Source organism: Musa acuminata, chromosome BXJ1-3 (assembly GCF_036884655.1).
Source record: "Musa acuminata AAA Group cultivar baxijiao chromosome BXJ1-3, Cavendish_Baxijiao_AAA, whole genome shotgun sequence".
Classification (NCBI taxonomy): Eukaryota; Viridiplantae; Streptophyta; class Magnoliopsida; order Zingiberales; family Musaceae; genus Musa; species Musa acuminata.
In genome coordinates this window covers 4,237,084-4,264,676 of record NC_088329.1, presented here as the reverse complement: position 1 = coordinate 4,264,676, position 27,593 = coordinate 4,237,084, and the positions used below count along the sequence as shown (strand labels likewise).

Sequence of the window (27,593 nt, the reverse complement as noted above, 5' to 3'; positions counted from 1 at the left end):
CCCGAATCGCCCCGAAATCGAAATCCAACGAGTCAACGGTTCCGAATCCAACCAAAACTAGGAGAAGTGATCATTCCAAGCCGACTAAATAAGTTACATCATATTCATCGAAACGAATGGCTTATTGTTTCTTCTTCTTGTCGTCAGGTGGAATCGAGGATTTGGGTTTTGAGCCCAATCTCATATATGTCTCCTCAGCACAAATTCTCTTTAGATTTGGTCTCTCCTCTCTAGAAGCACACATATGTTGAATGATTAAGCATACACTCGTCATGGATGATCGTTTACTAAAAGCACTCAATTTCTCAGCCAAAAGACAGCCAGCTTTTTGTATGTCGATTAAGTTTGACTTGGAAATAATATCTCATGAACTGCAAAATTATGTCAAGCTGATGGTTTTCTTCTTCCTTTTTCTTGATGCATTAAGAGTAACTAATGATGTCAATCTTTAACTCTAAAATTTTATCGACTCATTTGTCATCAACTCTTGTAAATAATTATAACATGTCCCTCTCCTATTTATACAGATTAGAAGGAAGGATTTCCCTCAACAGAATAAAGATTTCCTCATATAGTTAGAAAAATCTTATCTTCTATCACATTTCACCTTTGACCTACAAAGGTGACAAGTGGGCAGTGTCATGGATGCAAAGCAACAAAATCCTCTATGCCACGTTAATGGTCATTGCATTGGATTGATCATGACGACTATATAGATCACATCAACAATCAATACTCTCGATGGATATGTAAACTGTCTTTATAATTATAAGTGCTTAGGAAGCTTCGACCTTTTTTCTCTTCTCCTTTGAACTCTTAATTACTACTTTATACTATCAATTGACTTAGGTTTCAAAGGTATATCATATACTCATCTTTTCTTACAAATACTTTTAAGAGTGACTCGGTATCGTATTTGGAGTTCCACCTTGGGGCTTCGTCTCCACATCAGCTGACTTCTCCTCGACATCTCGATTGGATTTGGAGACAATTTTTGTAATCATACATTTAGTTAGATTATGATATGACTATATGTACATAATCTTCACCAACATCACCGTCAAACCTTCTTAAACATGTGATATATACTTTTTTGAATCAACTACGATGGAGGTTTCAGAAACTTGTAAGAAAGTAAAGACGCATAACATGCAACCACTTAAACTATACTCTTGATGGGCATAGAAAAAGAAAATGAATATAAAATTATTTATGAGCCTATGAATAATATAATACGATGAAAAAGAATAAAATTAGAATTGATACGGTGAAAAAAGAAAAAGTATTGTATAAGGCTCAAACGATCGAAACAGCACATACGAGTTTCATCGTATAGTATATGTAGTAAGCTTCAATAAAGTGCTTTCATATTTCTTCAACAAGTCTTCGTAATGCACACCCTTCTTCTTATATGACTCGATCCACTAAGGAATGGAAATTTCTTTGTTCGGCCCAACCCATTTTGGGATGAAAAAAAAGTACTTTTGTTGAATGAATATCTTCCTAATTCTTCTTTCATAATGGTAAGAAATATAAAATCAATTAATTATTATTTGTGATGCTAGCATTATGTTAGGCCAACACCCTTCGGTCCACAAAAACAAGAGCTTAAAAGGTAACTTAGATCAGTTATGGAGCTATCATCCTTATCGAATATTCGTAAAAATATTCTTAGAAGCCGATAATTTAGATCGGTTATGAATCGGCTCCGGAAGAAATATTTGTAAGAATATTCTTGAAAGTCTAAAAAGTAGTTCGGTTCAGTTACGAATCGACCCATTATGGAATATTCGTAAGAATATTTTTGAAAGCCTAGAAAACAATTCGGATCGATTATGAATTGACTCCCCAAGGAATATTTATAAGAATATTCTTAAAAGCTTAGAAGGTATCTCAGGTCGATTTACATGAATATTCACATGAAACCGACCCCCAACAGAATATTCATATGAATATTTTTTAAAATCAGAAGGTAATTTATGTCAGAACCATCTTCTAGTAGAATATTCACAGGAATATTCTTGAAAGCATAGAAGATAATTCGAGTCGATTACGAACTGGCCCCAATAGAATATTCATAAGTATATTCGCAAAAGCCCAAAAGAAAGTTTGGAACGATTGCTTCATAGGATCTTTACGAGATAACACCTTCTCTTCAAGCTTAGTATAAGTGAAACTCAATACTAATTTAAACGTTGGAGAGATCAACTCGAGAGACCTCCCGACAAGTCTTTTGTGCAGGAAATGAGTCTAGAAAAATTACGCTCTATACTGGATAACTCATCGTATACATATTAGTGCCATATCATGCTGATAAAGATATCAATAATATTTTTCCTTGATTACAATAATTAATTTTTTTCAAAGGATATTCAAGCCTTTTATTTATTATAAAAATGAAAGAAAAAAATATTTATTATTTGGTTATTTCTTTCAATTTCCTTTTAGTCTATTTAATAAACGTAATCTTTTTGTCTTTTGTCAATATCGAGGGAAAATAATAGAATATGATATAAGAAGAAAAGAAGAATCTAAAAATAGTAAAGAGAACACTTACGTCGTTTAGTACAATAAAACATCTAAGAATAATTTTCTCTAAATTACTCTAAATCTCAAATCCGAAATCTTTAAATCTATTTTTTTCAAAGCAGTCAAAATATTTTTCTTCCACAACACGTACCGAAATCTTGGAAAGCTTCGCCACGCCTCACCACTTTCTAATGTCTATATCATGGCTATTGTTCTCTCGTTCCTCTCGCCCTCCACCAACACCTCACTTCGCATTCACATGTTGTGGTATCACCGAACCATCAATCATGTTGTAGCTTCTTCTTTTATCTTCGTTATTACACAATCATCATCATCGTCATCATCATTTCCTATAAATGCTATTGCATGAAGCATGTATTGCACCGTACAACATGAACCGCACTAATACTCAAAACGTTGATATAGATTTTGGTTATCTATGACATCGAATTACGAAAACAAGTTTGTTGTCAGGAGATGATTACGAAATCCAAAAACAAGAAGCTAAGAGCATGAGTAAGGCACTAATGGTAAAGTGGGCGACCTTCCATTGATCAACAACAACATTGCGTGTGGAGGCGTGGAATGGAGGGGGGAGAGTCGAAAGATAGCGCATGGTATTGACTCTCCTTCTACCATTGTGGTTGTCGAGTGGGCGGCCCCCAAAGCTTTCGCAGCACTCTCGACGGCGACCGCCAAAACAAAGTGGCCTTCACGCGCTCGCTACGTGAATGGTGGCGGCTGACGACCAACCAATACACACACACCCATACGTATCGCAGCAAGTTGGATTACGGTTCCTATCGCTTGGATCAATTTAGGATGGGTACACGACATGGTCATGAGATTAGACAATGAGAAGTACCACTACAAAGTTAAGTTGTTGATGCTTATTATGCCCTCTAATTCACAAGAATCGAGGCTAACTATAGTGCTTGCTCGACCTTGTCGATGGAATAATGATTGTAACACTAACACCCTTTCATATTTATTAAACCTCGGATTAGGTTACATTAATTACTCATTCAACTCCACTATCATCTTTTTAAGATTCCGCCACCTTTTTGGTAGTGGAAAGGTGGAGTTGCCACTTAGCTCTTGGATTTTAAGTTTACCTACCCCCTTAGTGCCTTTTATTGCATGTCATCTCTCTCTCTCTCTCTCTTTCTCTCTCTCTCATCTTAAGCTAGCGAGTAAATTTTAATTATATATGCTTCTACAAAACTAAAAAAATTATGGCTATATATACACACATATATATATATATATATATTATAATAATAGGAATTTGTCCCTCTAATATATAATTTACTAAAGTATAAACACATTTTATATATTTAAAATTTTAATCCATTTGAATGCATCGACGACAATGATTAATAATGAGTAATTTGAGTCAATTAAACGGATGTTAATGAGTAATCTTTGACGATTCGATTATTTGTCACGTTTGAGTAACTCGTAATGATCGCACATGATTGTTTATTCATGTGGATTAATTTTTACTTACTTCTAAAGATCATTTAGTATCCACCGATTATTTTTGACACTAACTTAACATAATCGAAAGACTTATTGTTTGTTTCGATACAATTTTATAGGAAGCTCGATTGAAGCTGATTATTTTGGGATATTGTACCTAAGTTTGACTCTAAATCTCGACATATGAAACAACAAAAAAATTACCATGACAAGATTAAAATTATCACTTACTTGTACAAGAGGTTGATAATTTGGATTTGGTGGTACATAAATAATTGAGTAACAAAAACAAAAGAGAAATTGGACTCAAAAGTGTCCAAATATAAACGAATCAATAATGTCTCTCGATTAGCATACGAACATCATTCCTATCAAATCACGGGCACAAATTTCCAAGCGGCCATCAAATCAAAAAGTTATCGCTATGTATATTTACATCTCATGGAATCTTTTGCTCCTTCAAAGTGTGATTGAAACACTACTGCCCCCATCCCTCTCTCTGTCCAAAGATGCATGCCCTTTGTAGCAAACAAACATTATATACCATATGATTCCAATGTTGGAAGTATATATTGCTACATTATTGAGCTGGAGGACATGATCATGTGACTGACTACATGCCTCATGGGACGATTCCAATGCCAATTCATTCTTGGGTTTGCATCACATTATGGACAACCCTTCTTGTTACTATTAGTTAGGAGACAAGTCTTGTCTCCCACATTATTGATATTGCATGTAAAAGAAGTGTCTTTGATCGAGCACTAAAGTATGTATTGCCGAATAGCTATCAATTCACTTCACCAAATCTCTTTTATACATACGAAAGTGAATAACTTGAATTTTCTAGATGTATATAGATAGAGAATTATAATATATTTTTTTTAAAATTATATTATTTTTGTATCATCTCGTCAAGATTCGATATACGAAACTTAGTCGATAAATCTTTAACTCATGTGACGTTGGGATCAAATAATTCTCGAAAAATGAGTTAGACGATAATTCTTAGATAGTATCGATGATAATTATTATGAAGGATAAATAGTCTCCTAAAATAGGTTAATGATCAATTTATTACTAATAAATATTTTAATTGGGAAAAAACAAACCTAAATATCTGACTCTGACATGCGTAATAATACATTGTTGGGTAAGGCAGTTTCCTCAATCGAGCACAGTAGTCTCGCGAACGGTAACAATTCATTGCGGTGGATTGAAATGGCAAGTGTTTCTTCCTCGAGTTACGAGAGAGAGAGAGAGAGAGAGAGAGAGAGAGAGAGAGAGACGAAGGAGGAGGAGAAGAAGAAGCGTCGAGATTTGTTCCACGATCTGAGACCCTACGATCTCCGTCGAGATGGCGTGAAATGTGTTCGAATCCGAGTGGGGACAGTGAAATATATTGTGTTGGGACGTGTGGAACATGGAAGGGAAGAAGAAAGCAGAGGATTTTGGTTCGGTTGGCTGCGATTCCCGTCCTATCAGCGGTTCTTTATTCAATTATCTGCACTCTCGGGCACGCATTCACGCGCACTCCCTCTCGTTCGCACATATGCTCTGCTCCTTCCGCCAAAGGTGAAAGGTACTTGCCCTGCGGCACGGCCGTGAACAGAGAAAGGAAAGGAAAGGAAGAAGAGAAGCAGGGTAATCGATAGAGAGAAGGAGATGCAGAGGCGCACGTTGAGGCCGAGCAGCGTGGCCGTCCTGCGGTCGGTGCTGATATGCGCCATCGCCACCGTCTCCCTGGTGGCGCTGCTGGACGTGCACGTTTCCCCCTCCTCCACCTCCTCGCCCTTCCTCGCTGCTTACACGCTCGCCAAGGTCTCTCCTTGTCTTCTCCCTCTGTTTGCTTCTCTTGGCCATTCGACGTTTCTTTGGTAAAGGCTGCTTCTTGATGCTGTTTTCTTTGGATTTTTTCGGCGGTTTTGGAGATGTTCTTTTCGTTTGTATCTCTCTTGATTGTCGATATGTCTTGAGCAAGAACCGGTTCTTTAGCGTTAGGATCTGTTCATGCCTCTTTGTCGTTGATGTTTCTTGGATAAAAATCGATTATTTTAGTGTTTTCAGCAACAATATCGGTACGAGAAACCGCCGCCTTTAGTTCTCTTGATGGTTCTTGAATAAAATTGAACGAAAGGGATTGTTCGATGGGAAGCTGTTCTTCTACAGATTCCTTCTTGGTTATATAACTTCTCATTCCTTTTCTAGCTCACTGTTCTTCCTTGTTCTGTGGAAGATATCATAACGGTGCAATGACAATACGACGATTAACTGCAGAGACATGAGATTGGGTATGGAAGTCGGCGTTCTGAGCTCGCATGGATGCAAGAAATGGCTCCTCCTCAACTCTCCAAGTCGCCCACCGCATTCCATCAGGTACCTCTCCGGCCCGATGGCTTCGATAGATTTTGCCTTCAGCTTAACTCCAAAGTTGCAATTCCTCACTGCCTGATCCCGTTGACGTCAGTCTTTGGAACGCTAAGTAAACTATGCCATCTCTTCCATTCTTTTCACTCCTCTAGATTTGACAGTGGGATGATACCAACCAGGAGGCGTCGCAGGAATCGGAGAAGCTGTGGAAGCCTCCATCAAATCATGGTGGTTTCGTGCCTTGCGTTAAACCCACCTCATCGTACTCACGTAATGTATTTCCGCTTTGTTCCTGTTCCTTCTTTCTTCGTTTGGCTGTTCATGTCAAGAAATGGCTTCTCTTGCTGCAGCTCCTGGAGAGTCACGAGGATACCTGTTAGTGAGCACCAATGGTGGGCTGAACCAGATGAGAGCAGGAGTAAGCAATTGTTCCTTGTTTCTTTGCTTGTGTTCTGTTCTAGATGGTCAAAGAACGAATCCAATTTGCACTTCTACTTTGCCTGAATAGTTGTCCAAGAAGAAAATTGAATTAACTGCAAGCATATGTCAACTGTCTTGAGTTGATCGAACATGAACATGAACATAGTGTTGGAAATTAATCGGTCTCTTTGCTAATATTTGCTTTCTATTCTTATTGAGCAACAAAGAAAATAATTAGGCAGCAAGCTACCATCCATAAATAATATTGTGTGTGTGTGTGTGTGTGTGGGCATAGTACTTTAATTGCCAAATAAAGGCAAAGCAGGAAGTAATAGGAAACAAAGATGCATCTTCTGCAACCAAGAACACAATCAGTAAATTATGTTGATTTCATATGCAAGCAAGTCAAGTCAAGTCAATTGCAGGTTCTGGAAATGGAAGAATAGGCAGTTTGATCACAATCTTGACATCAAATTCTGACCAATTGTTATGAACCCTATCTATATTGGCTCTATCTAGCAGTTTTCAAGGAAAAGCTAAGATATATCATGAAGGGCTATCACTCTTTGATTGCTACACAGAGAGTCCTGCAGTTTGGTCACAATCTTGACTTCAAATTCTGACCAATTGTTATGAACCCTATCTATATTGGCTCTACCTTACAGTTTTTAAGGAAAAGCTAAATATATCATGAAAGGCTATCACTCTTTGATTGCTATACGGAGATTCCTGCAGTTTGGTCACAATCTTGACATCAAATTCTGACCAATTGTTATGATTCCTATCTATATTGCCTCTGCCTAACAGTTTTTAAGGAAAAGCTAAGGGATATTATGATTACTCTTTGATTGCTACACAGAGAATCCTGTAATTGGATTTAGCCAAAGTAGTTGTCCTGGTTGAATTGCCCACTTAGAAACTAGCAAAAAATGGGTTTTCAATTAAAATTAAACTAAATTATTGAAAAGTAACAGTTCTTTTTGTGTCGCATCACAATAATGCCTGAGAAAATCTTAATGCTTGAATTTTTTTTTACTGCTTGAGAAAATCTTATTGCTTGAAAATCTATTGCTTGCCAATAATGCCTGAGAAAATCTTAATCCTTGAATTTTATTTTGCTGCCTCCCAATCTTGCCAATACTGTTAAGTTTCCTCTTTAAACTCGATAGTTATTCCAAAGATTCATTAGAATGTTTCAATACTTGTGTGATTCCTTTTCCTAATTTCTTATGAGTGCATTGCACTTTTCATGGCAGATATCTGACATGGTAGCCATCGCACGGATTATAAATGCCACTCTTGTGATTCCAATACTTGATAAGAGCTCATTTTGGCAAGATTCAAGGTAGTACTCAAAATCTTCATGTTCCTTTAAAAACTTTGAAAATTCATCTTGTACTAATAGATGCATCATTTCATGGCAGCAATTTTTCAGATGTCTTTGATGAAGATTATTTCATACATTCTTTGGCAAATGATGTGAAAATCATGAAGAAACTACCAAAGGAGTTTGCTGCAGCTACCAAATCTGTGAAATATTTCAAAAGCTGGTCTGGGATAGAATATTACCGTGACAAGATATCTCAATTATGGGATTATCATAAGGTGTGGTACCTGTATTACCTAAAAGGAGAAAAATAAACTTCTATACCATCCTGTATGCATTTTAATTCTTGAAATTGATTCGCAGGTCATTCGTGCCGCGAAATCAGATTCTCGTCTTGCTAACAACAATTTGCCCCCCGACATACAGAAGCTTCGTTGCCGGGCTTTCTATCAGGCTCTTCGTTTTGCCCCTGGCATCGAAGGACTAGGAAAAGTAATAGCCTAGTTATACTTGTCGATCCGTTAACATACTTGCATTAGGATCTTATTTTTGTGGTAATCTGCTTTCCATGCAAATTGTAGTTATTGGTTGAGAGAATGAGATCATATGGTCCATTTATTGCTCTACACTTGCGGTATGAGAAGGACATGCTTGCTTTTAGTGGTTGCACATATGGTCTGAGTGCTTCTGAAGCTGATGAGCTGACAACAATTAGGTAAGTACTTTGACAGATCAATATCTCTATTGCCTCAGCAATCAATTCCCTCGATCTTATTATGTTCTTCTACTTTGGCAGAGAAATTATACCATATTGGAAGGTGAAAGATATTGACCCCATGCAACAGAGATCAAAGGGCTATTGTCCCCTTACACCAAAAGAGGTTGGAATTTTCCTCTCTGCTTTAGGATATCCATCAAATACCCCAATATACATTGCAGCAGGTGACATTTACGGAGGTGATTCTCATATGGTTGATCTGGAATCCCATTTTCCCATACTAATGAGCAAGGTACAAATACATTTCAAAGTGTTCTTTCCTTGAAATCTCTTCTTTCTTTCTTCCTTCTCGGGTCTTAAGTTCGTAGCTTCCTAGGAAAAGTTAGCATCAGCAGATGAACTGGAACCATTCAGACCGTATGCAGCTCAAATGGCGGCGTTGGATTACATCGTCTCTGTGGAGAGTGATGTTTTCGTTTCATCGTACTTGGGAAACATGGCCAGGGCAGTCGAGGGCCACCGCCGTTTCTTGGGCCACAGAAGAACCATCACTCCTGATAGGTAAGCTGCTAACTTACAAGGAACCATTAAAGCTCGATCGATCTCACTCAAGAAGAACCATCACTCCTGATAGGTAAGCTGCTAACTTACAAGTGCCCCTGCAGGAAGGCACTGGTTCATTTGTTTGATAAAATCGAGCGGGGATCGATTAAAGAAGGAAAAAAGCTATCAGATATGACATCTGAAATCCATAAAAGACGGTATGTGATCATCGAAAAATCCCATCTTTACGTTCTTGCTTCAGTATTGATCTCATTGCATGAGTTCATCAGACAAGGGTCGCCTCGTAAGAGAAAAGGTCCCATCTCCGGAACCAGAGGAAAAGAGAGGTTTCGATCCGAGGAAGCGTTCTACGAGAACCCTCTTCCCGATTGTTTATGCCGGTTGGAATCAGATGTTACGAGTTCTCAGAGACCGTGAGAGATTTAGATTCGTAGACGTTAACCAACTGAAGAGTTTGGAGCTGGTTGCACTGTAGCAGCTTGAAGCTGCAGATTACAGAGACGCAATCCGAGTCCCGTAGCTCCAAAGCAAAAGCAGGTAGAAGGCTGAAGGATGGGAGTGCCATACAAAAGCTTGCAGCTTGGCTTCACTCAGATACTGATCGCCACAAAATAGGAATAGCTTCTCTTTTCTCAGAAAAGGGCAATTTTTATTTTTGACTGGAAAATAATCACCATGTGTATCTTCGTGAGCTGACAACTAAATGGAATCTATATATATATTTGTATGGTTTCTATTCCGGCGGCTTTATCGCATCCGCGTGTGGCCCTGGCAAGCGTGGGCCCCATTGAAACTTTGTAACTTCGTGTGTATATATATATGTTTGCTGTCTCAAAGAGCATCACAAAAAACCATTAGCTTCCTTAATCCATGGAAGAGGCTCTTGAGCCAATAGCAGGCCGCCAGCAATGAGTCACGATCCACCTCGGGACCTAAGCATAGATCTCAACCGTTGGTCCAATGGCAAGGAAACACAACAACACGGGATCTCAACCGTCCCCACACCGACGCGAGGAAAACCAAGGAGGATTCATCTCAGCCGCTGATCACATCGATCAGACGACACAGAGAGACAGAGCGAGCGATATAGAGAGAGAGGGAGTTCGCGGGAGGGTTATTAAACGGGCTCGACTTGCGACTTCGTTCGAGTTTTGGTCGTCGGCTTTGGGTTCGAAGCTTTCGAGAGGTAGGAATCCGGCTTGGTTCCTTGTAATTTTGTTGGGCTGTTTCGGATATTTTGTTCGCTTGTTGGTTTCCTGTTTGATTTCTTGATGTTATCTCGTTGGCGTTTCTTCTTTTCTTTGTTATTATTGAGTTAGGAGGGTTTTATTATCTTTTCTGGATGCGGTGGAACGCTGCCGCAGTTGCGTATTTGGGTGTAGGAATTCGAAGCGATTGCTGATATCATCGTTGCACATTGTGGTGCGTTCGATACTGGAGGGTTCTGTTGTCGCTGTTTCCAATCTTTAATCTCTGATGTGTTGTTTGGTCGAATTGCATCGTCGTAATAGAAAGATCTTATTGTACACACATAAAACAATTACAGCAATTCTAATTGATCTAATCGGGGGTTTGCTATTCTTTCTTGGATTGCCTCTCGGTTGTGCAATTTTCTTGAGAAATTGTAACCTATTGTGTGCGTATGAGAACGATAGGTGCTATGAAGTTTGAGGTTTTCTGCATGTTCGTTTGGGGCTGGGATCATTCTCCGCACTGTTGAAATCGGGAATGCTTTAGAGTGATGTCTTAAGTGCTTTGTGGATAATCTGTGTCGGAGAACTGATTTGTAGACCCTTTATCTGATTATATGTGGCCAGAGCTAGGAGCTTTTAGTTTAATGATGGCAATGTGATTCATCGTCAATAAATTCTCAAATTGAGAGCGCAAGTGATTTTAATTACAGTTGCCCTCCATCTGCATGAAATTTAGGCTTCTGTCTTGGTTGTTTACTTAGGCCAGGGAATAACTTTTTTTTTGGAGCTATTGCTAATAACTATTGGGGAATTGGAGAAATTATATTCCTCTTAGAGTTATTAGTGGATGTGGTTATGGATATGGGATATATTGTGATGGATATTGGTGGAAACTTGGTTCAGGTGGGAATAAATTTGATCAATACATAAATCAAATATGTTGCAAATAACTTTTAAGGTGATTGCTCATTTTCTTAATTATGTTTCTTGGACAGGAAGACTGAGTCAAGTGTCATATAAAAAAACTAAATCTTATTGTTTTCTAATGCAGTCAGAATGTGAATAGAATTAATTTATCTCTCTATGGATCATGTAGAAGATCTAAATTTGCAAAATTAGAGTACAAACGTGGATATAAACATGTGCAGCTTTGGTTTCTTATCTGTATGGCTTGTATGAGATTCAGATAATATGTTTGGTTAATATTATTTGGTCTATTCAGTGGGTGCTTCTATTCATGTTGTTTGTTATTTTGTCCAGGTGATTCAGAATAATATATTCATCTACTGATGTATAAAATAAATCTTTAATCTGTGTACACTGCCAATATCTTTTGCAACAGATGTTTCTTCACAATGTCATGCATTTAAATGTTTTGGATTTAATAAATATTTCCTGAATTTGTTTCCATCTTTTATGTCGACATCTTGACAAGTGTTGGTTTTTATTTATATTATGAAGTTAACAAGTTTAAATGAGTTGTCACTCCATGCCCCTTTTTTCTTTTGAATTTAAAATTTACCTTGTGATTTTCTGATTTATCTGCTTATGTGTTTTGTCAATGTTATGCCATTTCCCAACCTGAGGTAATTGTGTCACAAATGCATACATATGTAAGGGTGTGAGGGATCTTCGATTTAGTTATGCTCATGTTATTCTTATGGTGGGTTCTTTTGAAATAAAAGTATTTTATCTTCATTTGTGGAATTTCTGTGCACAGTTTGTTGAAGGTCCTGTCTTGAACTTCTTTAGATACATTTGCAATGCACTTAAAGTGACTAGCTATGGATGCACTTGATCTGTCATATTTCAAGTACACCTAATGGTTTTTTTTACCCCCAATCCAGATGGCTCGTACTAAGCAAACTGCTCGCAAGTCCACTGGAGGGAAGGCTCCAAGGAAACAACTTGCCACCAAGGTCTGATTACTACTTTCTAATTAACACTTTGAGATCAGTGTCTGTTGCTTCTATCTTAATATGTTTATCTTCTGTCCTCCTTGCCGTTTCACTTTCTCCATGTAATTGTTTTCTGTTGTTTGTTTAGGCTGCTCGCAAATCAGCCCCTACCACTGGCGGAGTGAAGAAGCCCCACCGTTATCGGCCTGGGACTGTTGCATTACGGTATGCTCTGTGATACTGGTGGGGTTGTGCTGATCTGTTCTATTTTTTTTCTCGTTTGTTGTCTTCAACTTATTGTTTGGCTTGGTAATGGAAAAAATGTTAGTGAGATTCGGAAGTATCAGAAGAGTACAGAGCTTCTGATAAGGAAGTTGCCATTTCAGAGGCTTGTTAGAGAAATTGCCCAGGATTTTAAGGTAAGAAGTTTGAATTGGTGACATTATATGTTGGTGGTTCATATGATGTATGAGTCCTTGCAATTGCTTGTATCGTGCAGACTGATCTGCGATTCCAGAGCCATGCAGTGCTTGCTTTGCAAGAGGCTGCTGAAGCCTACCTGGTGGGTCTCTTTGAGGATACCAATTTGTGTGCCATCCATGCCAAGCGTGTGACCATAATGCCCAAGGATATCCAATTGGCCCGGAGGATCCGTGGTGAAAGGGCTTAAAGCTGACTGTTTTTGTCTCATCTGTTATGCATGACACTTGCTGTTAACAGTTGTCGGACTTTGTGTTATCCATGCTGCTCTTGTGCTTAAAACAAGCTGAACTTCTAGTAGTAGGTTTCATAGTAGTATGACTCTGTGTTGGATCCATCCTGTTATTGATGACTGATAGTTTTCCTTGTGTGCCAATCTGTAACTGAGACGAATCTATATGCGATCGTCTCTTCTATAGATTTGTGATACGACGTATACGGAGTGTTTGTTGTTCGCATTTAATATGGCCTCGTCAATGATCTCAAATACTTTCAGATGTCAGGTGTTTTCTAAGAGCTCTTTGTTTTATTAGATGCTGGTCGTCTGGTTGTGATGCATGTTATACTTTCATCGAGATGGTTGCTTTAGCTATTGCTGAATGCGTATGTATATCGAGAATGATGCTTTCCATTCAATATAGTATAGCTTTTGTCAAACTAATATAAATGTATTCTCCAAATCTAGGAGAGTTAATTATAGATTAGTTTGTAGTAATTATCTTTCGAATCTTTATACTAACAAAGTGATGTATTGAGAAGTTTGGATAGGTTAAAAAGGTAAGTTTAAAAAATAAAAAATAAAAAAGGTTTTGTTAGAAGTATAAAATTATTAAAGATAATTAATTAACCTAATTCGAGAAGTGTCTCGACTAATTTAAATATAGCCTCTAAAAACCAGTTGGTGGCTCTTAATACTTAAAACAGCCACTCCCCACCTTCTCCTCAAAACTACGTAATTGTTCTTTCTCTTTCTTGCAGTATGCCACTTACTTTAAATCTTTAAATCTTTAAATCATCCTCTGCCATTCTATTCCAAAACCAATGCTTTATTCCGATCCGCGAAACCTCTCCCGCATGCCATGTCCCCGAGGGGTGTGTTTCTCCACAACCTCCGGATTGGATCCCTCGGCCGCGCCGGCCAGCTCGATGCCGCCCGCCAACTGTTCGACCGAATGCCCACCCGCGACACCGTTTCCTGGAACGCCATCCTTACCGCTCACTGGCAGAACTCAGACCTCGAGGGGTCGAAGCGGCTCTTCGACTCCATGCCCCAGAGGAACACCGTGTCTTGGAACTCCATCATCGCCGGTTGCCTCGAGAACGCGAGGCCCGATGAGGCGCTCGACTACTTCGCAAAGATGCCCCTCAGGAATGTCGCTTCGTGGAATGCCATCGTCTCTGGGCTCGTAAAGTATGGCCGGTTCGAAGAAGCCGAGAGGTTGTTCGTGGCGATGCCGGCGAGGAATGTGGTCTCATACACCGCGATGGTCGATGGTCTCGCGCGGAAAGGGGAGGTTGACAGGGCCCGTGATCTGTTCGATAGAATGCCGAAGAAGAACGCGGTCTCATGGGCTGCCATGATAAGTGGGTGCGTGGAGAATGGGAGGTACGAGGAGGCCAGGTATTTGTTTGACCGGATGCCAGAGAAAAACCTGGCTGCCATCACAGCGATGATCACAGGGTACTGCAAGGAGGGGAATGTCGAGCAGGCGAGGAGCATATTTAATGGGATTAGGCACAAGGATCTAATCTGTTGGAATGCGATGATGGCCGGTATGGTTGGAAGATTTTTAGCTTGAATTTCTTTCAAGTTAGGCACTGTCTGGAAGATAAGTGAAAAAAAAAAATCCGACATAATTCATCTTAACAATGGAGCTTCAACAATTCATGGAGGCTTCTGAAAATTCATTGAATAATTCCAAAGGGCCTTTTTAATTTGTAAAAATGCTTCATAACGTAATCTTGTTCTGAGAAGAATTCTTATAGTTGATCAGAGGCAATTGAATAGATGGTCTCTTAAGTTTTGGGCTTAGGTGAGCAGTGTTTCTCAGTCAAGCAAGAGAGTGCCGCCCTAGGAAGATGTGAGGATCCCTGTGGTGAACAACTAATGCAACATTTGTTATACCTGTGAAACATAGTGCTTGGATACTTGTCCAGGCATATGATGCATGTGTCAATATCGTTCAGCTTGCTCAAGTGACTTCAAAGTATCTCATCCTGATCTCTTGTGTCTTTAATTCTTCTTTCATCTATAAACTTGAAATTATCTGGTTTCCCATTCTCGAGTTTCATATCGCACACTTCCACTGTCATGGTTCTTTACAGCAGGTCATGTCTTTCCATATTATATCATTCTATACCTTCTTGTATGATTGTCCTTGGGTACCCTTTTTAACAGTGTTGTCGATTTCATGTCATTTACATTGTTTAAAGAACATATAGAAATTAAGAATATGAACTGTCTAGCAATTTCTTGGTGCCTCTATTTTATGTAGCATTTGTTCGAACTAGTCATGCTTGAGCTCATCTCTGTATCTTTGTTATTTTATTTTTATTTTCAGGCTATGTGCACAACGGGCATGGTGAGGAAGCGCTGAAACTGTATATCCAAATGCAAAATACAGGCATGAAACCGGACCATGCTACGCTTATTGCTGTCGTGACAGCATGTTCTGCTCTGGGATTGCTACAAGGAGGGAAGCGAACTCATGCTTTTGCCATTAAAACTAAATTGCTCTTGAATGTATCACTATGTAATGCTTTGATAACTATGTACAGCAAGTGTGGTTGCATTGGTGATTCACAGTTCATCTTTCAGAACATTCAGAATAGAGATCTGGTCTCCTGGAACGCAATTATTGCAGCATGTTCGCAGCATGGTGACTATGATAATGTTCTTTCTCTATTCAGTGAGATGGAAGAAAAGGGCATGATACCAAATGAGATCACATTCCTCAGTATCTTGTCTGCATGTGGGCATGTGGCAAAAGTTGAGGAGTGCTTAAATTGGTTCAATCTGATGATGTCCAAGTACAGGATACATCCAAGGGCTGAACATTATGCATGCCTTGTGGATATGCTGTGTCGAGCAGGACATTTAGAGAAAGCATGTAAGTATATTAGAGAAATGCCGTATGAAGCAGAGACTTCTGCCTGGGGTGCTGTGCTGGCAGCCTGCCGAATGAACTCCCATGTTAAGTTAGGAGAATTGGTTGCTAAGAAGCTAATTCTGTCGGATTCTAGGACGTCGGGGGCGTATGTGATGCTATCAAATATTTATGCTGCAGCTGGTATGTGGAGGGAAGTAGTTAAAGTGAGAGGCTTAATGAAACAGAATGGAGCCAAGAAACAACCCGGATACAGTTGGATTCAGATTGCTGACAAGGTTCATTTGTTTTCGGTAGGAGATGCATCACATCCGGATATTGATAAAATTCTTTCTGAGCTTGAGAGGATAGGTTTTCATATGAAAATGTTTAGTCATTATGCTAACTTGTCCTTGTAGTAGAGGCACATCTTTCAAAGACTAGCTTGTATGCAGATGAGATATTTATACTTCCGCTAACAAGAAGCATTATATTGTAACTAATTTAAATGTAACATATGCATATGTAAGAAATAGCAAGTAAACTTTAGGTCAAATTGTTATATCTTTTCCAGTTCAAGGGGTGTGATTAAATGTTGTGCTGCATGTTCCATGTGTTCTTAGAGAGACTATTGTCCTATATAATTTCAGAACTTGGATAAATACAAGTCTGTAAAGCTTGCAAGTTTTTGAATGATCTTCAAGTATCGAAAGTAAGAACCGCATTAAGTTCAGCTTGTTTCTTATAGGAGCTAAGTTGAAAAATTGTATGAACAAGGGCCAGTTATAACTCTAGCAATCTGTTGTTTTCTCGAATTTGATTATTTGTTTATTTTTCATGTGTGTGCACATGTAAATGTATGGACCAATTTTGATGATCTAGTCTGGTTATACCTTTAATTAGGCTATTTTTATGGAGCTGAATTATGTTATTCTCTCTGGTCATTCTTTATATTTCACAGAAACCTTGTGTGGTTATTTAAGATGAAATTTTATTGTGAGTAGAACATGGTAAGTATGTAGATTTTAGTTGTCGAGACATCTTGATACCCGACGTAAAAAAGGTTGCGATGCAGCTGGATTTGCTTAAGCGTGGGTTTAGATTAGTTAGGATTAAGTTTGAATTTATTGCAGTCATATATAGTGACACTTGTGTTTTCTATCATTGTCATGTCTTTAAGATTTTGGTCAACTGCTTCATTTTCATAGTTATATTCAGTTGGAGAGAAGTCCAATCATTGGCTTTAAACTGGTGGCTATATTAAACGTGATTGCCCTCTGCCACCATCCAAGCTTTCCTCCCCGAGGTCAGTGTTACAATCTTTACCCACTATCTGTCTTTTACTACAATATGTTTCAACAATTGCTGTATTCTGCATTATTCTATGAGTTTTAGCTTTGATTTTGGAACTGTCTTTGCTATTTCCACTTTGATGTCTTAGCACCCACGTCTCTAAAGTTGCATGTTATGCCATCAGTTAGCAGATGATTTTGTCTCTTGAATTATATAATAATAATTGTGTTGTTACTTCTTCTGCATATGTTTGCATGTTTTGTTCCAATTACATCTCGACTCATGCAAGAATCTCTTCACAACTTGTGTTTCAATAGTCTGCATAAATCAGTGGGCTCATGCAGTGGATATACAAAAGTCAAGTCATACAGTATTACAACTTGCAGCATACTCTTCCCCGACAATTCTGACCTTTCCATAGCCGATGAATGATGTGCCGGACATTGTAGACTTGGTTTCTACTGATACTACCGATCTGTTCATACTGGTGAATGATGTTCTTTCTTCATTTGTCCTGAAACCTTTCTGCCCAGTAAGTAGCTGTTTGTCTTATGTCATCATTGTGACTTGTGATCTGCCTTCCATCGTAACACAAACTTCCTCCTGCCTTCGAAAGCTGCATCTGTTGTGCACAATTTTTTCTGCCTGGTTTCTTGCATCTGAAATCAGCGGGCCGAATCACTGTTATGATCATTGTGATGCGCAATGTGTCGTACCATCGGACAGGTCACGTGACACAGGAAATATCATTATGTGGGAGTTGTTGCGTTGCGGACTTGATTTCTTTTATTGCTTTCATTTAATTTGCTGTAATTACGTGAATTGGAACTTTGCTGGTCCTCCTCATAACCGTGTGAAGTGTAAACAGTTCTTGGATTCTTTTCCTATACATAAGAGTCTATTAGCTATCTTTTTTCTGGACAAATCACTGTCCACCCAAATGATCCCATTGTGAAGCAGAACATATAAATAAATAATATATATATATATATATATATATATATATATATATCTTTAATAAATTCAATCAATCGATTGATAAGATATTAAATTGTTGCATCAGAAATTTATTGTTGACAACGTTTTCCTTTCACGGGGCACCCAGTTTTCCCAGGTCAACTCCTTGGTTGACCTTCTGCCACCCTATCCCATCACGCCAAGTTAAAGCATGACAACAACGGGCAATGAATAACGAGATCAACGACATTGATGGATTGCTTTCACTTGCCACTCCGACCCGACGTGGCAGATCCCGGTTGGAGGATGAACTACTTCCGAGACCCCGAAAGGGGCCCCCGATAACTCTCCCGTCGGTCATTCTCCCGTGACCCACCATAAGAAAGAAAGAGAGAGAGAGGGCTGACTTGTAATCTTTCCATCTCGTGAGTTCACCCAATACCAGGAGCGCAGGGAAGGGTGGCCCACCACCTCCATAGAACACTACAGAGGGACCCAGGCTTCTCGTGGTCGCCGTCAGTGATCTGGTGGAGCATTCGAGCACTGTAGAAGTGGTGGGGAAGAGACATGATGGAGTCATTGCGCCCCTGCGCAGTTCTTAAAGCATAGACACGAAGATCCCCTCCACACCAATCTACAGAGGGAGCTTCATAGTCCTCGCACGAATCCACGTCTAGTACGATGAGAAGAATGCCGCTAACGCAATGATGAGAAGATATAAAAAAGGCTGGTGCCTGTCGCGGCCGAAGCAGGGGTAGACCATCGCGCGGCGCAGAAAGAGGCTTGCCCACCATTGGCGACCGCTTGTATTCTGCCGCTGTTTCCATTTCGATCTGCGACGGCTTGGATTTGCTGCCACCCGTTCCTCTCCCTCCTTGTCGGTTTATCAGCACCACCGGGTGACGATAACGATTTCAACTTTTTTCCAATATCTATTTGAATGATACGTACAACGATCTGTAGACGAACATATCACTGGAGATATTATTCACGAGGAGGTGGTGGGAATCAGGAGCAGCACCTGAACCCGGTGCTCGCACGTTTTGTTTATTACTATGAACAGTCGCGTGCGGTGCGTGCAAGAGGATAAGCATGCAACAGGAAAACAGGGAGAGGGTGGTGGGAGAAAGAGAAAGCTCCCTTGTGAAGTTGTGGGAGCCCATGGTTTCCTAAACGTGTGCAAGGGTGGTAAAGCCTCCTCCGGTGGGACTTCCAACCACCAGGAGATTGCAATCTATATATACACAGACGTTACTCTGACGGCAGGTTGAAGTCGGATCATCCTATTCGCACCCATTACTATAAGGCTGCTGCCTCTCCGCTCTCGGCCATGGCCGCGCAGCCCATGGAAGCTGAAGGCAGCAAGATGCAGCGGCTGTATGATGCCTGTGACATGGTCTTCTCCTCCGGGAGGGCAGGACTTCCCACTCCGAGGCAGCTCGGATGGCTCCAAGGCATCCTTGGTAACGCACTTTCCGCCGATCCTGATGTGCGTGCGCTCGCTGCATGCTACTGTTATCACATACTTCATCTTCTTGCTTCGAACGCAGATGCCATGGAACCGGCCGACGTGGGAATCGATGGTTCATCCGGGGATGAGAGCACGAGCTGTGTCGCCATTGATGGATCTGGGGATGAGGCTGTGGATTCTGGCAGCGACGGATCTGGAGATGAAAGATCACGAGCGTCGACGACGTCAGATGAAACATCAGAAGGAAGCGTTTCGAGTGGGAGAAGCGGCGGCGGCGGCAGCCATGGACTGATCTTGGGGCACGCGATAAAGCAGATAACGTACATACACATCCATGAATGCGAGGACTTCTCGGTACTTAATGTCTCCCTCTACAACTCTACTATTTTGAGAAACCGATGCATGTCACTGAAACAATGCGACCTAATTGTAAGATTCTTATGTTGGATCTGACATGGATTCGCGTCACTAACTGATCTGTGGCTGGTTAGATAGGAGTGTTCTGCTTCCCAGCTGGTGCAAGGCTGCCTCTGCATGATCATCCAAGGATGGTCGTCCTCACCAAAGTGTTGTATGGTTCCATAGCACTCAAGTCCTATGACTGGGTCACCACCCCAATCTCCAACCCTAAAAGAAGTAAGCACCCTTGCGATTCTTAGCCCTTTCTTTAAGCATGCTGAACAGTGGCCGGGAAGAACTTTAACCTCGAAATATGTATGTTTCCCAGAACAGGGTAAACTGATGCCATAAGAAAAAGAAGCTTATGGAGAGAGTGTGATTAGAAACTGCACTGATGTTTTTCCTGAATTCGCTCGTTTGCTATTGGAATCAACTAAAGATGAAACCACCGACTGCAAGTAAATGAGATTTGCATTTGTTGGCTCTAATTCAGACAATGTTTGACCAAACAAGGCTCTGAGGAATGTTAAAGACGTAATCTTAGACCATATATTACCATACAATCTTCAATTGAACTTTGTTCTAAGTTCTTTCTTGGAGAACAGCAATAGTTATTTGTATGTGCCTCAGTCAAGATAAACAAGTTAAATGTATAATGACAATTCACAGCACTTTCTGTTTATGCATCTCCATATCTGTATCAGTGGTTCTCTGTAATCTTAAGATTAACATCCTTTCTTTTGTTGGATAATAGGTGGGTTAGCAAAGGTTGTAGCTGATGATTCTGTCCTCCAAGCCTCATCCAAGGCATCAGTTTTGTTCCCAAGGAGTGGTGGCAACATACATTCTCTGATTGCCTTGACTCCTTGTGCCATACTGGATGTCTTGGCTCCACCATACTCGGAGGAGCAAGGAAGGCCATCAACCTACTACGTTGACATCCCCATACCTCCTCTTCCCGGTGAGTGAGTTAGTGCTGGTCTGCGCTTACTGAACCATCGAGAACATGCTCTTGTTGTTAGATTATATGTTTAATTTGGATAAGATATGATTAGATTCCGTGGTGTAGGATTTGTGGTGGTGGAGGAGATAGACACGCCCGACGATCTCCGTGTCGCCGGAGCTCCATACCTCGGCCCTGAGCTCCTCTTCGACTTGGATTCCTGCTGACAGATACCGAGTGTTTTGTACAGAGGAAATCTAACTCCACTGTATATAGATTGACATTTTGAGAATGAGGTCGAAACATGAGGTTGGATACTGGAAAGTGTTGTGGCAAAGTAAACCTCAGATATTTCTTCCTGTTCTTTAGACCCCGCAGTTCCTTCCACCTGTAGCTTGCTTCAGATCGAGAAAGCATGAGCTTTGCATGGAGTTCTTTGGCACGCTTCATGGTTTTAATTTGATCAAATACACATCAAATGGCAAGACCGAATGTTTGTTTTCTGCCAACCAAATCAGCATCAAACTGTTTCCCATGCAAATTCAATCTCTGCATGCAACAACAACAACAACAAAAACAACAACAAGAATCTTAGTTCTTTGTATGTCAATTTCTCAGGTAATATCAAAAGCATTCAATTTATTATAATTCTTTGATGTAATCTTCAAATGTCTCAATAATATCCATAATATGGTAAATGACAAATAAGGCTGTGCTCCATTGATAATGTACCAGGCATCATCAGATGTTGCCAGTTGCCAACATATGGCATATGCCACACCAGTAATAGAATTCTAATAGAAGGCTACAGCTCATCTGAAGCTAATATAAGCTAAACATCATCTCTAAACCACTTGTCTTGAGATAAAAAGAACTAACAAGGGCATCAGAACTGGTCCCTTCATTGCCATTGAGATCACTTAATTCAGTTGCTGCAACATCCTCATCACATAATTAAGAATAACAAGTTGATATAAGCACCAGACATCCACGATTGGCTCATCAAAGGGAAACTTCAAGGCCAACTCAGAATCCTTGAAGAAAATAAAGGTACATCACTATCAAGATACTGAACCAGCATTATTAATGCAAAGCTATCATGGAAATAGGATTAGTTCTTGTGCAGCACAAGCTAAATCATTGAGCAAAGTGATACAGAATACAGTGAGTATTCTCTCATTCATATCATCTTTTGGAACAACAAAGCGCAGAATCCAAAATTTTGCTGCAATGGTTGGAGAGGCCTCGATACTTTTATCAGCTTGACATCAGTACAAACATATATTTATGAGCATTTTCATTGAACAGTACAAGAGATCCGACATATTCATTTCCTCGTTTAAACATTAGAGATTGATCTCCACATAAATGCCAACCAGAAACTTCAAAGCATTGACATATAGATCAGGATCTTAGAGTAGATTTTAGTGGTTCTAAAAAGCTCTGGAAGAGAAGTAACTTAAGTAGTAGCATCAAGTTTCTTCGAGCAAGAACCAACAAGTCAGGGAGATGGAGGCCATTCAAATGCAGCAAATGCATCATTAAAACCACCTCCGTAGAACCGAACTTCCAAACCTTCTAGTCCTTGATCATCATCCCAAATACCATCATCATCACTTCCTCCATCATATATATCGACTCCGTCATCCATGAAATCCCAGGAGTATACAGAAGAATCGGAGTAGTCTGAGCAATCTTCCCAGAAGCTCCGCTCGTAGCAGTCCACGACGTGCGGTCCCAACACCTTCAATCCAGGATGCCATTCCTTTATGTATTTCTCATCAAGCTTGACATCCCAACAACCTCTCAGGTCCAAGTACTCAAGATCCCTGCACCGGGAGAGGATCTCAAGGACACCTCTGGTAGTCAAGAGCAGGTAGGCCAACTCCAGTCGATGCAGCTTGGGCATTGTATTTGCGATGGCGTAGGCCTCTTCGTCTTGGCAGACTTTGTCTGCCACCTCTTGTGGATGCATCCTACGCCGAAGCCCAACGAGGAACTTGCAATTCTTTCCAAAAGTTTCTAGGGCATGAGCACTTATCTTTCTGCAGTAACTCACATCTAAGAAAGTGATATTCGAAAACCTCGGTGCAACTCGTTCTACTATTGAATCACTTATTTCACTCCTTGGCAACTCCAATCTCTGAAGGGAACCAGCACTTGCAAAACAAAAAAAAAAGTGAAAAAAATTATAAAACAAACAAAAAATGTTTAGCCATCAAATGCAACATTAACAAACCTAAATAACATTATTGGTCACGTCTTGGATAATGAAAAAAAAAAAAGAAACTACAGAATTTGCAAACCAAATAGATTGTACATACAGAACCTCAATTTGGTACCATTGCATTTATTAGTACCTGATCATTGTTCCTACAGTAATTGAGCTACCAACAAGGAGTAAATAAAAAACTTTAATAAAGTTGTTTTATACTTGAGGTTAATCAAGTAGGTTAGCAAGCAACTACAACCTAATAAATACTTATGCAAGTGAAGTAATCTCCACAGAATAATCATATGTAATAAGCAGTATATCAATAGGCAAGTTTGAATAATTTAATATCGATGTGTGTATCATGCAAGTCTGTATAATTAACCGTAGTTCCGGCAACTTGGAATCAACTACATGGATATTTCCGGCCACTAACTGTTGAGCATAGCATCAGTATTTAATTCAAGGGACATGTATCATTAATCCTGAAGGTCCTTCACTCATCACATGATGCAATATCCACAATTCGAAGAAAACTTCATGGAAACAGCACAAATGAATAGGTCTTTCCAAGAATTTCTCATCTCAATTCTCACTTCTGATGTAAATATTAGAAATTTCAAACCATATAGTTATAAACACCACCAAACATCAAGACTCTATATAAACTTCGTCTTAAGATCTTTGCAGTGTGTTCTACCAATCCTATTAGTCCTTAATCAAATAAGGAAGCAATGTGAACATAAAAGAAATAAAATGGCAAGTTTGTGAGATCTATAAAATCAGGCAATCTCATGAACTAATTCAAAGAATTCCAAGGAAGAGAGAATTGTAGAAATGCAACCTACACCACTACTTACTTTTCAGAAATGAAGGTAAACATAGATTCAGTAAGAAGCCCAGAGACACTAAGCCTGCGGAAGGAACCACCACTTCGAGTTATAAGCATCTGAAGCATTTGATCCAACTGTTCCGGTTTGCACCGCTGGCTCCATTCCTCGATGTCGATCTCTTGCCAGCAGTAAGGCCCTGATACCGCCCTGTACCAAGATTTGCATACCCTGGGCACCACAGTCAAAATCTCCTGCAATGGGAGGTTGCGGAAGATTAGCCCTAGAGCATCAGGAATCAGCTCCTCCCAGGCTCTGAATTCACTGCAATCTGCCATCCTGTAAGCCAAAGAAAGAGAATAACCCCAAAGCTAATGTGAATGAATATGGCTGCATCAATAAATTCTACCCACAAGCACTGACTCAAAATGTTGCAGAGTAAATCAAGAACTCGAAAACTAAGGGGAAAGAAAAGTTCTTGGGGTCAATTTGATGTGAGAAATAGGCTCAAGAATTGCAGAACCAACGATCCTACCATAAGAAGGAATCAAATGTGTAAAGAAATAAAGAATCTGTACCAGGAAAAACAGAATCAAATGGTGAAACCCAAATTACCAGATCAAGATATGATTGAAAGATCACAAAAAGAAAGGGTCTCCTCTCCGCATTGTAACATTGGCCACCTGGGAAACCGAAATCTAGCAACCATGAACTCGAAATCGAGATGCAAAAGGCTCCCAAGGGGGAAGACTGGAAGAGGCAAACAAATGCAATTTACTACGAGGGGTAAAAATCCGAACTTTGATCGCGAAAAACACAAGGCAAAGACCCATCTTTTAATCGAAAGAAATGTACCCTTAAGAGAACCAAGATGAAGAAACTTCTCTAAAAATTGGAAAGATCAAGAGATCAAGAACCCTAGGTTTCAGGAACCAGGAGTAAGATCTTCCGTGACTCCAAAGCCATCATCTTGCGTTATAGAATCGCTTGACAACCAAATCAAGGCGAGAAAAGGCATGAGAGATCCGAATAAAAATAGAAAAAGACTGCATCTTTGCTCTTAAATCAATTCACTAATGCCACCGACCAACAAATTAAATAAAAAGGAAAAAGGGCGAGAACGGAGGAAACAGAACTGAGACGCTGTTATTTACTTCCGGCGCAAGAGAAGCAGCTCCCGAATCCCAATCAATCAAAAAGACAACAGCTTTAGCAAAGAACAGTGCGAGATATGCTCCTGATAACTCTACGGATCACAGTACAAGGACAAACAGAAACGAAAGCACGGGAAGAAAGAGAAAAACAAGAGATCAAACGTTGTGATTTAGCTCATCCATGGAAGAGAAGAAAACAATGGCATTCGGAAACAGTAGAGATGGATAAAGTACCAACGCAGAGCTTAAAAGAAACAATTTTGATGAATCCTCCAAACAGGAGAGATTAGAGAGGCAGCGACAGAATCGTCACCACACACCGAGGAGACCAGAAAATTTTCGGCAATTGGCAAAAAACACACAATACCGCGAAATGTAAACCAAATAAGACCCAACTTTTTTCTCTCTCTCTCTTGGTTTTTTTTGCGCCTTCATATCCGCATTGTTTTGGACGATTTATTTGAGGAAAAAAAAACAAATATTTTTTTTCATGTACCATAAAAACATTATTTTTAAATAATAATAAATAAATCAAGGATTTTAATTGGACCGGGGCTGAGGAAATCTGGACCGGCCGGTTTGATCCGGATTCATCCCTAACATTGGAGTTGTTTCATATGCGTGAAGCACCTCACAGCCTTCAGGGCTTCACTTGGCATCATCTCCTGCAGAGAGACAGAGAGTGTAAACGATGGCACCTACTCATGTATGTCATCGACTTCCTGCTCTTTCTTGCATGCTTTGGTGCATCCAGCAGCTTCGACCACATGTTATCTGACCTTTTCTTCCTGGACCATGCTTTTACCTCACACAGAAGCTTTAATGGTGACCCATGTGGCAGCGTTGAGCTCCTCCAACTTGGGGCTCAGTGACCAGACGTTGACACTCCATGAACGAGGAGGGAGGAGGTAAGTTGAATGGCCATTGAATGAGGTTGATGTGCAGTCTGCTCCATGAATTAAAGTGCATGTGAATGGGATGGTAATGGCTCGGTGCAAGATCCCAAACATACGGCACTTTGTGTGCAGCTCCTCCTTGGGAATGTCTTGTTTCTCTGCTTCTCCATCAAACTCGGCATTCATGGCATCCAGTAAGAAGGATAAAGGATTGTCATCTCCTGTTGTCCACTGTATCACGGTGGATTCATATTATATAGAGAACAAAACGCTGAGGACACATGCAATAGAACAAATGGAAGTGCCAGGAGACGAGTACTCGAGTGAGTGAAGCGCGTACCCCACAGACGACTCCTCCTCCTTTCTGCAATGAGGAAGAGTATTAAGTTTTCACGTAGCTCAGTAAATTAGGGTTTCTTTAAGGTAACTGCGACGACTCTGCTGCATTTATTGCTGCTTACCTTCCCAACAATGGCAGGTGAAGCGGCTTCATCGTGCATTCACTTGACATGCCTCTCTGAGACTCAAAGAGGATTAACACCGTTACGTCAAGGCTCTCTTCTGCTGCTGATGCTTAAGCGCGCACACACACACACGCAGTGAATGCACTGATCTACCTACAGGCATTGCTGACACCAGGAGTTAGGGAGCTCGGGCTTTGAAGGATAGTATCTGAAGTCTGCAAGCATCCAATGCGGAAACTGTGCGTTGATCCTAAAAAATAAATTTTAATTTTCTTTGAGTCTAAACTATTAATTCAAAATAATTAAGTTATAATATATTAATAATATAACATCCTTGATTAGTCCCACATCGAAAGTGGACAAGACTAAGATTGACTTATAAGGTCTGATGAGTATATTATTATCAATTTCAGTTTAAATTTTTTGATCAATGATTTAACCTAAACGAAATTGATAGACCAATTAACGCCCCGAGTCATTATAAATAAAATAATTATAAATTAATGTAATAATTTGGTTCGCGAGCAGCTTTGCAAGTTGTGTTGTAACTAAAATTAACATTGACTCAAGTCATATATATATATATATATATATATATATATATATATATATATATATATATATATATATATATATATATATATATATATATATATATATATATATATATATAGAGGCAATCAAATAAAATATCCTCATGTTATGATTCGTTTGCATAAATGTGATGCAGCTCGATTCAAATTGATTGGACCATATGTGAGTCCAAGTAGTAAATTCCATCGCGATTTGATTTGGTTGGACCTAATTCGTAATTCGTCTGAAACACACTCGTTACAGCATCTTTACCGTGTCGTCAATTTGACCCTACTTACTGAGATATGTTTGTGGAATTGGTTGGATGGAGTGG

At 39.8% G+C, this 27,593-nt stretch overlaps 5 protein-coding genes across 16 annotated transcripts; 4 read left to right on the top strand and 1 right to left on the bottom strand.

The window, feature by feature from the left end:
* The first annotated feature begins 5,304 nt into the window (after positions 1 to 5,304).
* Positions 5,305 to 10,149, top strand: LOC135617852 (O-fucosyltransferase 7-like). 3 transcript variants are annotated; one of them, XM_065118558.1, is made up of 12 exons: positions 5,306 to 5,832; positions 6,289 to 6,387; positions 6,543 to 6,651; positions 6,732 to 6,799; positions 8,058 to 8,146; positions 8,226 to 8,406; positions 8,492 to 8,620; positions 8,710 to 8,843; positions 8,925 to 9,138; positions 9,229 to 9,407; positions 9,512 to 9,607; positions 9,680 to 10,149. In XM_065118558.1, the coding sequence occupies exons 1-12, from the start codon at positions 5,677 to 5,679 to the stop codon at positions 9,825 to 9,827; spliced, it is 1,602 nt and encodes a 533-aa protein (XP_064974630.1). In that variant the 5' UTR covers positions 5,306 to 5,676; the 3' UTR covers positions 9,828 to 10,149. The 3 variants fall into 3 exon arrangements, with proteins under 3 accessions (XP_064974637.1, XP_064974630.1, XP_064974622.1); XM_065118550.1 differs by having other exon boundaries at positions 5,307 to 5,832; positions 9,223 to 9,407; XM_065118565.1 differs by lacking the exons at positions 9,512 to 9,607; positions 9,680 to 10,149 and having other exon boundaries at positions 5,305 to 5,832; positions 9,215 to 9,397.
* A 347-nt stretch (positions 10,150 to 10,496) lies between these two features.
* Positions 10,497 to 13,478, top strand: LOC135617867 (histone H3.3). 2 transcript variants are annotated; one of them, XM_065118571.1, is made up of 5 exons: positions 10,497 to 10,596; positions 12,451 to 12,522; positions 12,650 to 12,726; positions 12,830 to 12,920; positions 13,001 to 13,478. In XM_065118571.1, the coding sequence occupies exons 2-5, from the start codon at positions 12,451 to 12,453 to the stop codon at positions 13,169 to 13,171; spliced, it is 411 nt and encodes a 136-aa protein (XP_064974643.1). In that variant the 5' UTR covers positions 10,497 to 10,596; the 3' UTR covers positions 13,172 to 13,478. The 2 variants fall into 2 exon arrangements, with proteins under 2 accessions (XP_064974643.1, XP_064974654.1); XM_065118582.1 differs by lacking the exon at positions 10,497 to 10,596 and adding an exon at positions 10,672 to 10,832.
* A 406-nt stretch (positions 13,479 to 13,884) lies between these two features.
* LOC135617848 (pentatricopeptide repeat-containing protein At4g02750-like) lies at positions 13,885 to 16,640 on the top strand. The gene is made up of 2 exons (XM_065118539.1): positions 13,885 to 14,754; positions 15,543 to 16,640. The coding sequence occupies exons 1-2, from the start codon at positions 14,061 to 14,063 to the stop codon at positions 16,484 to 16,486; spliced, it is 1,638 nt and encodes a 545-aa protein (XP_064974611.1). The 5' UTR covers positions 13,885 to 14,060; the 3' UTR covers positions 16,487 to 16,640.
* Positions 16,641 to 19,443: 2,803 nt separating this feature from the next.
* Positions 19,444 to 21,901, top strand: LOC135617846 (plant cysteine oxidase 4-like). Its single transcript, XM_065118528.1, has 5 exons — positions 19,444 to 19,780; positions 19,868 to 20,142; positions 20,280 to 20,424; positions 20,942 to 21,148; positions 21,257 to 21,901. The coding sequence occupies exons 1-5, from the start codon at positions 19,648 to 19,650 to the stop codon at positions 21,355 to 21,357; spliced, it is 861 nt and encodes a 286-aa protein (XP_064974600.1). The 5' UTR covers positions 19,444 to 19,647; the 3' UTR covers positions 21,358 to 21,901.
* A 497-nt stretch (positions 21,902 to 22,398) lies between these two features.
* On the bottom strand, positions 22,399 to 26,015 carry LOC135617827 (F-box protein FBW2-like). Of its 9 annotated transcripts, none has more exons than XM_065118505.1 (4): positions 25,561 to 25,758; positions 24,788 to 24,922; positions 24,203 to 24,511; positions 22,399 to 23,289 (listed from the first exon to the last, which is right to left on the bottom strand). In XM_065118505.1, exons 3-4 carry the CDS (start codon positions 24,508 to 24,510, stop codon positions 22,632 to 22,634), a joined length of 966 nt encoding a protein of 321 aa, XP_064974577.1. In that variant the 5' UTR covers position 24,511; positions 24,788 to 24,922; positions 25,561 to 25,758; the 3' UTR covers positions 22,399 to 22,631. The 9 variants fall into 9 exon arrangements, with proteins under 9 accessions (XP_064974577.1, XP_064974563.1, XP_064974546.1 ...); XM_065118491.1 differs by lacking the exon at positions 25,561 to 25,758 and adding an exon at positions 25,028 to 25,554; XM_065118474.1 differs by lacking the exons at positions 24,788 to 24,922; positions 25,561 to 25,758 and adding an exon at positions 25,877 to 26,015.
* Between the last annotated feature and the right edge of the window lie 1,578 nt (positions 26,016 to 27,593).

Coding starts and splice junctions, on each gene's coding strand:
- LOC135617867 (XM_065118571.1), top strand. CDS start 12,451: ATGGCTCGTACTAAGCAAACTGCTCGCAAGTCCACTGGAGGGAAGGCT. Junction 12,727..12,829: donor CCTGGGACTGTTGCATTACG/GTATGCTCTGTG, acceptor AAAAAATGTTAG/TGAGATTCGGAAGTATCAGA. Junction 12,921..13,000: donor AAATTGCCCAGGATTTTAAG/GTAAGAAGTTTG, acceptor TGTATCGTGCAG/ACTGATCTGCGATTCCAGAG.
- LOC135617846 (XM_065118528.1), top strand. CDS start 19,648: ATGGCCGCGCAGCCCATGGAAGCTGAAGGCAGCAAGATGCAGCGGCTG. Junction 20,143..20,279: donor ATGAATGCGAGGACTTCTCG/GTACTTAATGTC, acceptor GTGGCTGGTTAG/ATAGGAGTGTTCTGCTTCCC. Junction 21,149..21,256: donor CCCCATACCTCCTCTTCCCG/GTGAGTGAGTTA, acceptor TCCGTGGTGTAG/GATTTGTGGTGGTGGAGGAG.
- LOC135617848 (XM_065118539.1), top strand. CDS start 14,061: ATGTCCCCGAGGGGTGTGTTTCTCCACAACCTCCGGATTGGATCCCTC. Junction 14,755..15,542: donor TTGGAATGCGATGATGGCCG/GTATGGTTGGAA, acceptor TTTTATTTTCAG/GCTATGTGCACAACGGGCAT.
- LOC135617852 (XM_065118550.1), top strand. CDS start 5,677: ATGCAGAGGCGCACGTTGAGGCCGAGCAGCGTGGCCGTCCTGCGGTCG. Junction 8,147..8,225: donor TCATTTTGGCAAGATTCAAG/GTAGTACTCAAA, acceptor ATTTCATGGCAG/CAATTTTTCAGATGTCTTTG. Junction 9,139..9,222: donor TTCCCATACTAATGAGCAAG/GTACAAATACAT, acceptor GTAGCTTCCTAG/GAAAAGTTAGCATCAGCAGA.
- LOC135617827 (XM_065118474.1), bottom strand. CDS start 25,929: ATGTTAGGGATGAATCCGGATCAAACCGGCCGGTCCAGATTTCCTCAG. Junction 24,512..25,876: donor TCCAGATTTCCTCAGCCCCG/GTCCAATTAAAA, acceptor TTTGGCTTACAG/GATGGCAGATTGCAGTGAAT. Junction 23,290..24,202: donor TTTACCTTCATTTCTGAAAA/GTAAGTAGTGGT, acceptor TTGTTTTGCAAG/TGCTGGTTCCCTTCAGAGAT.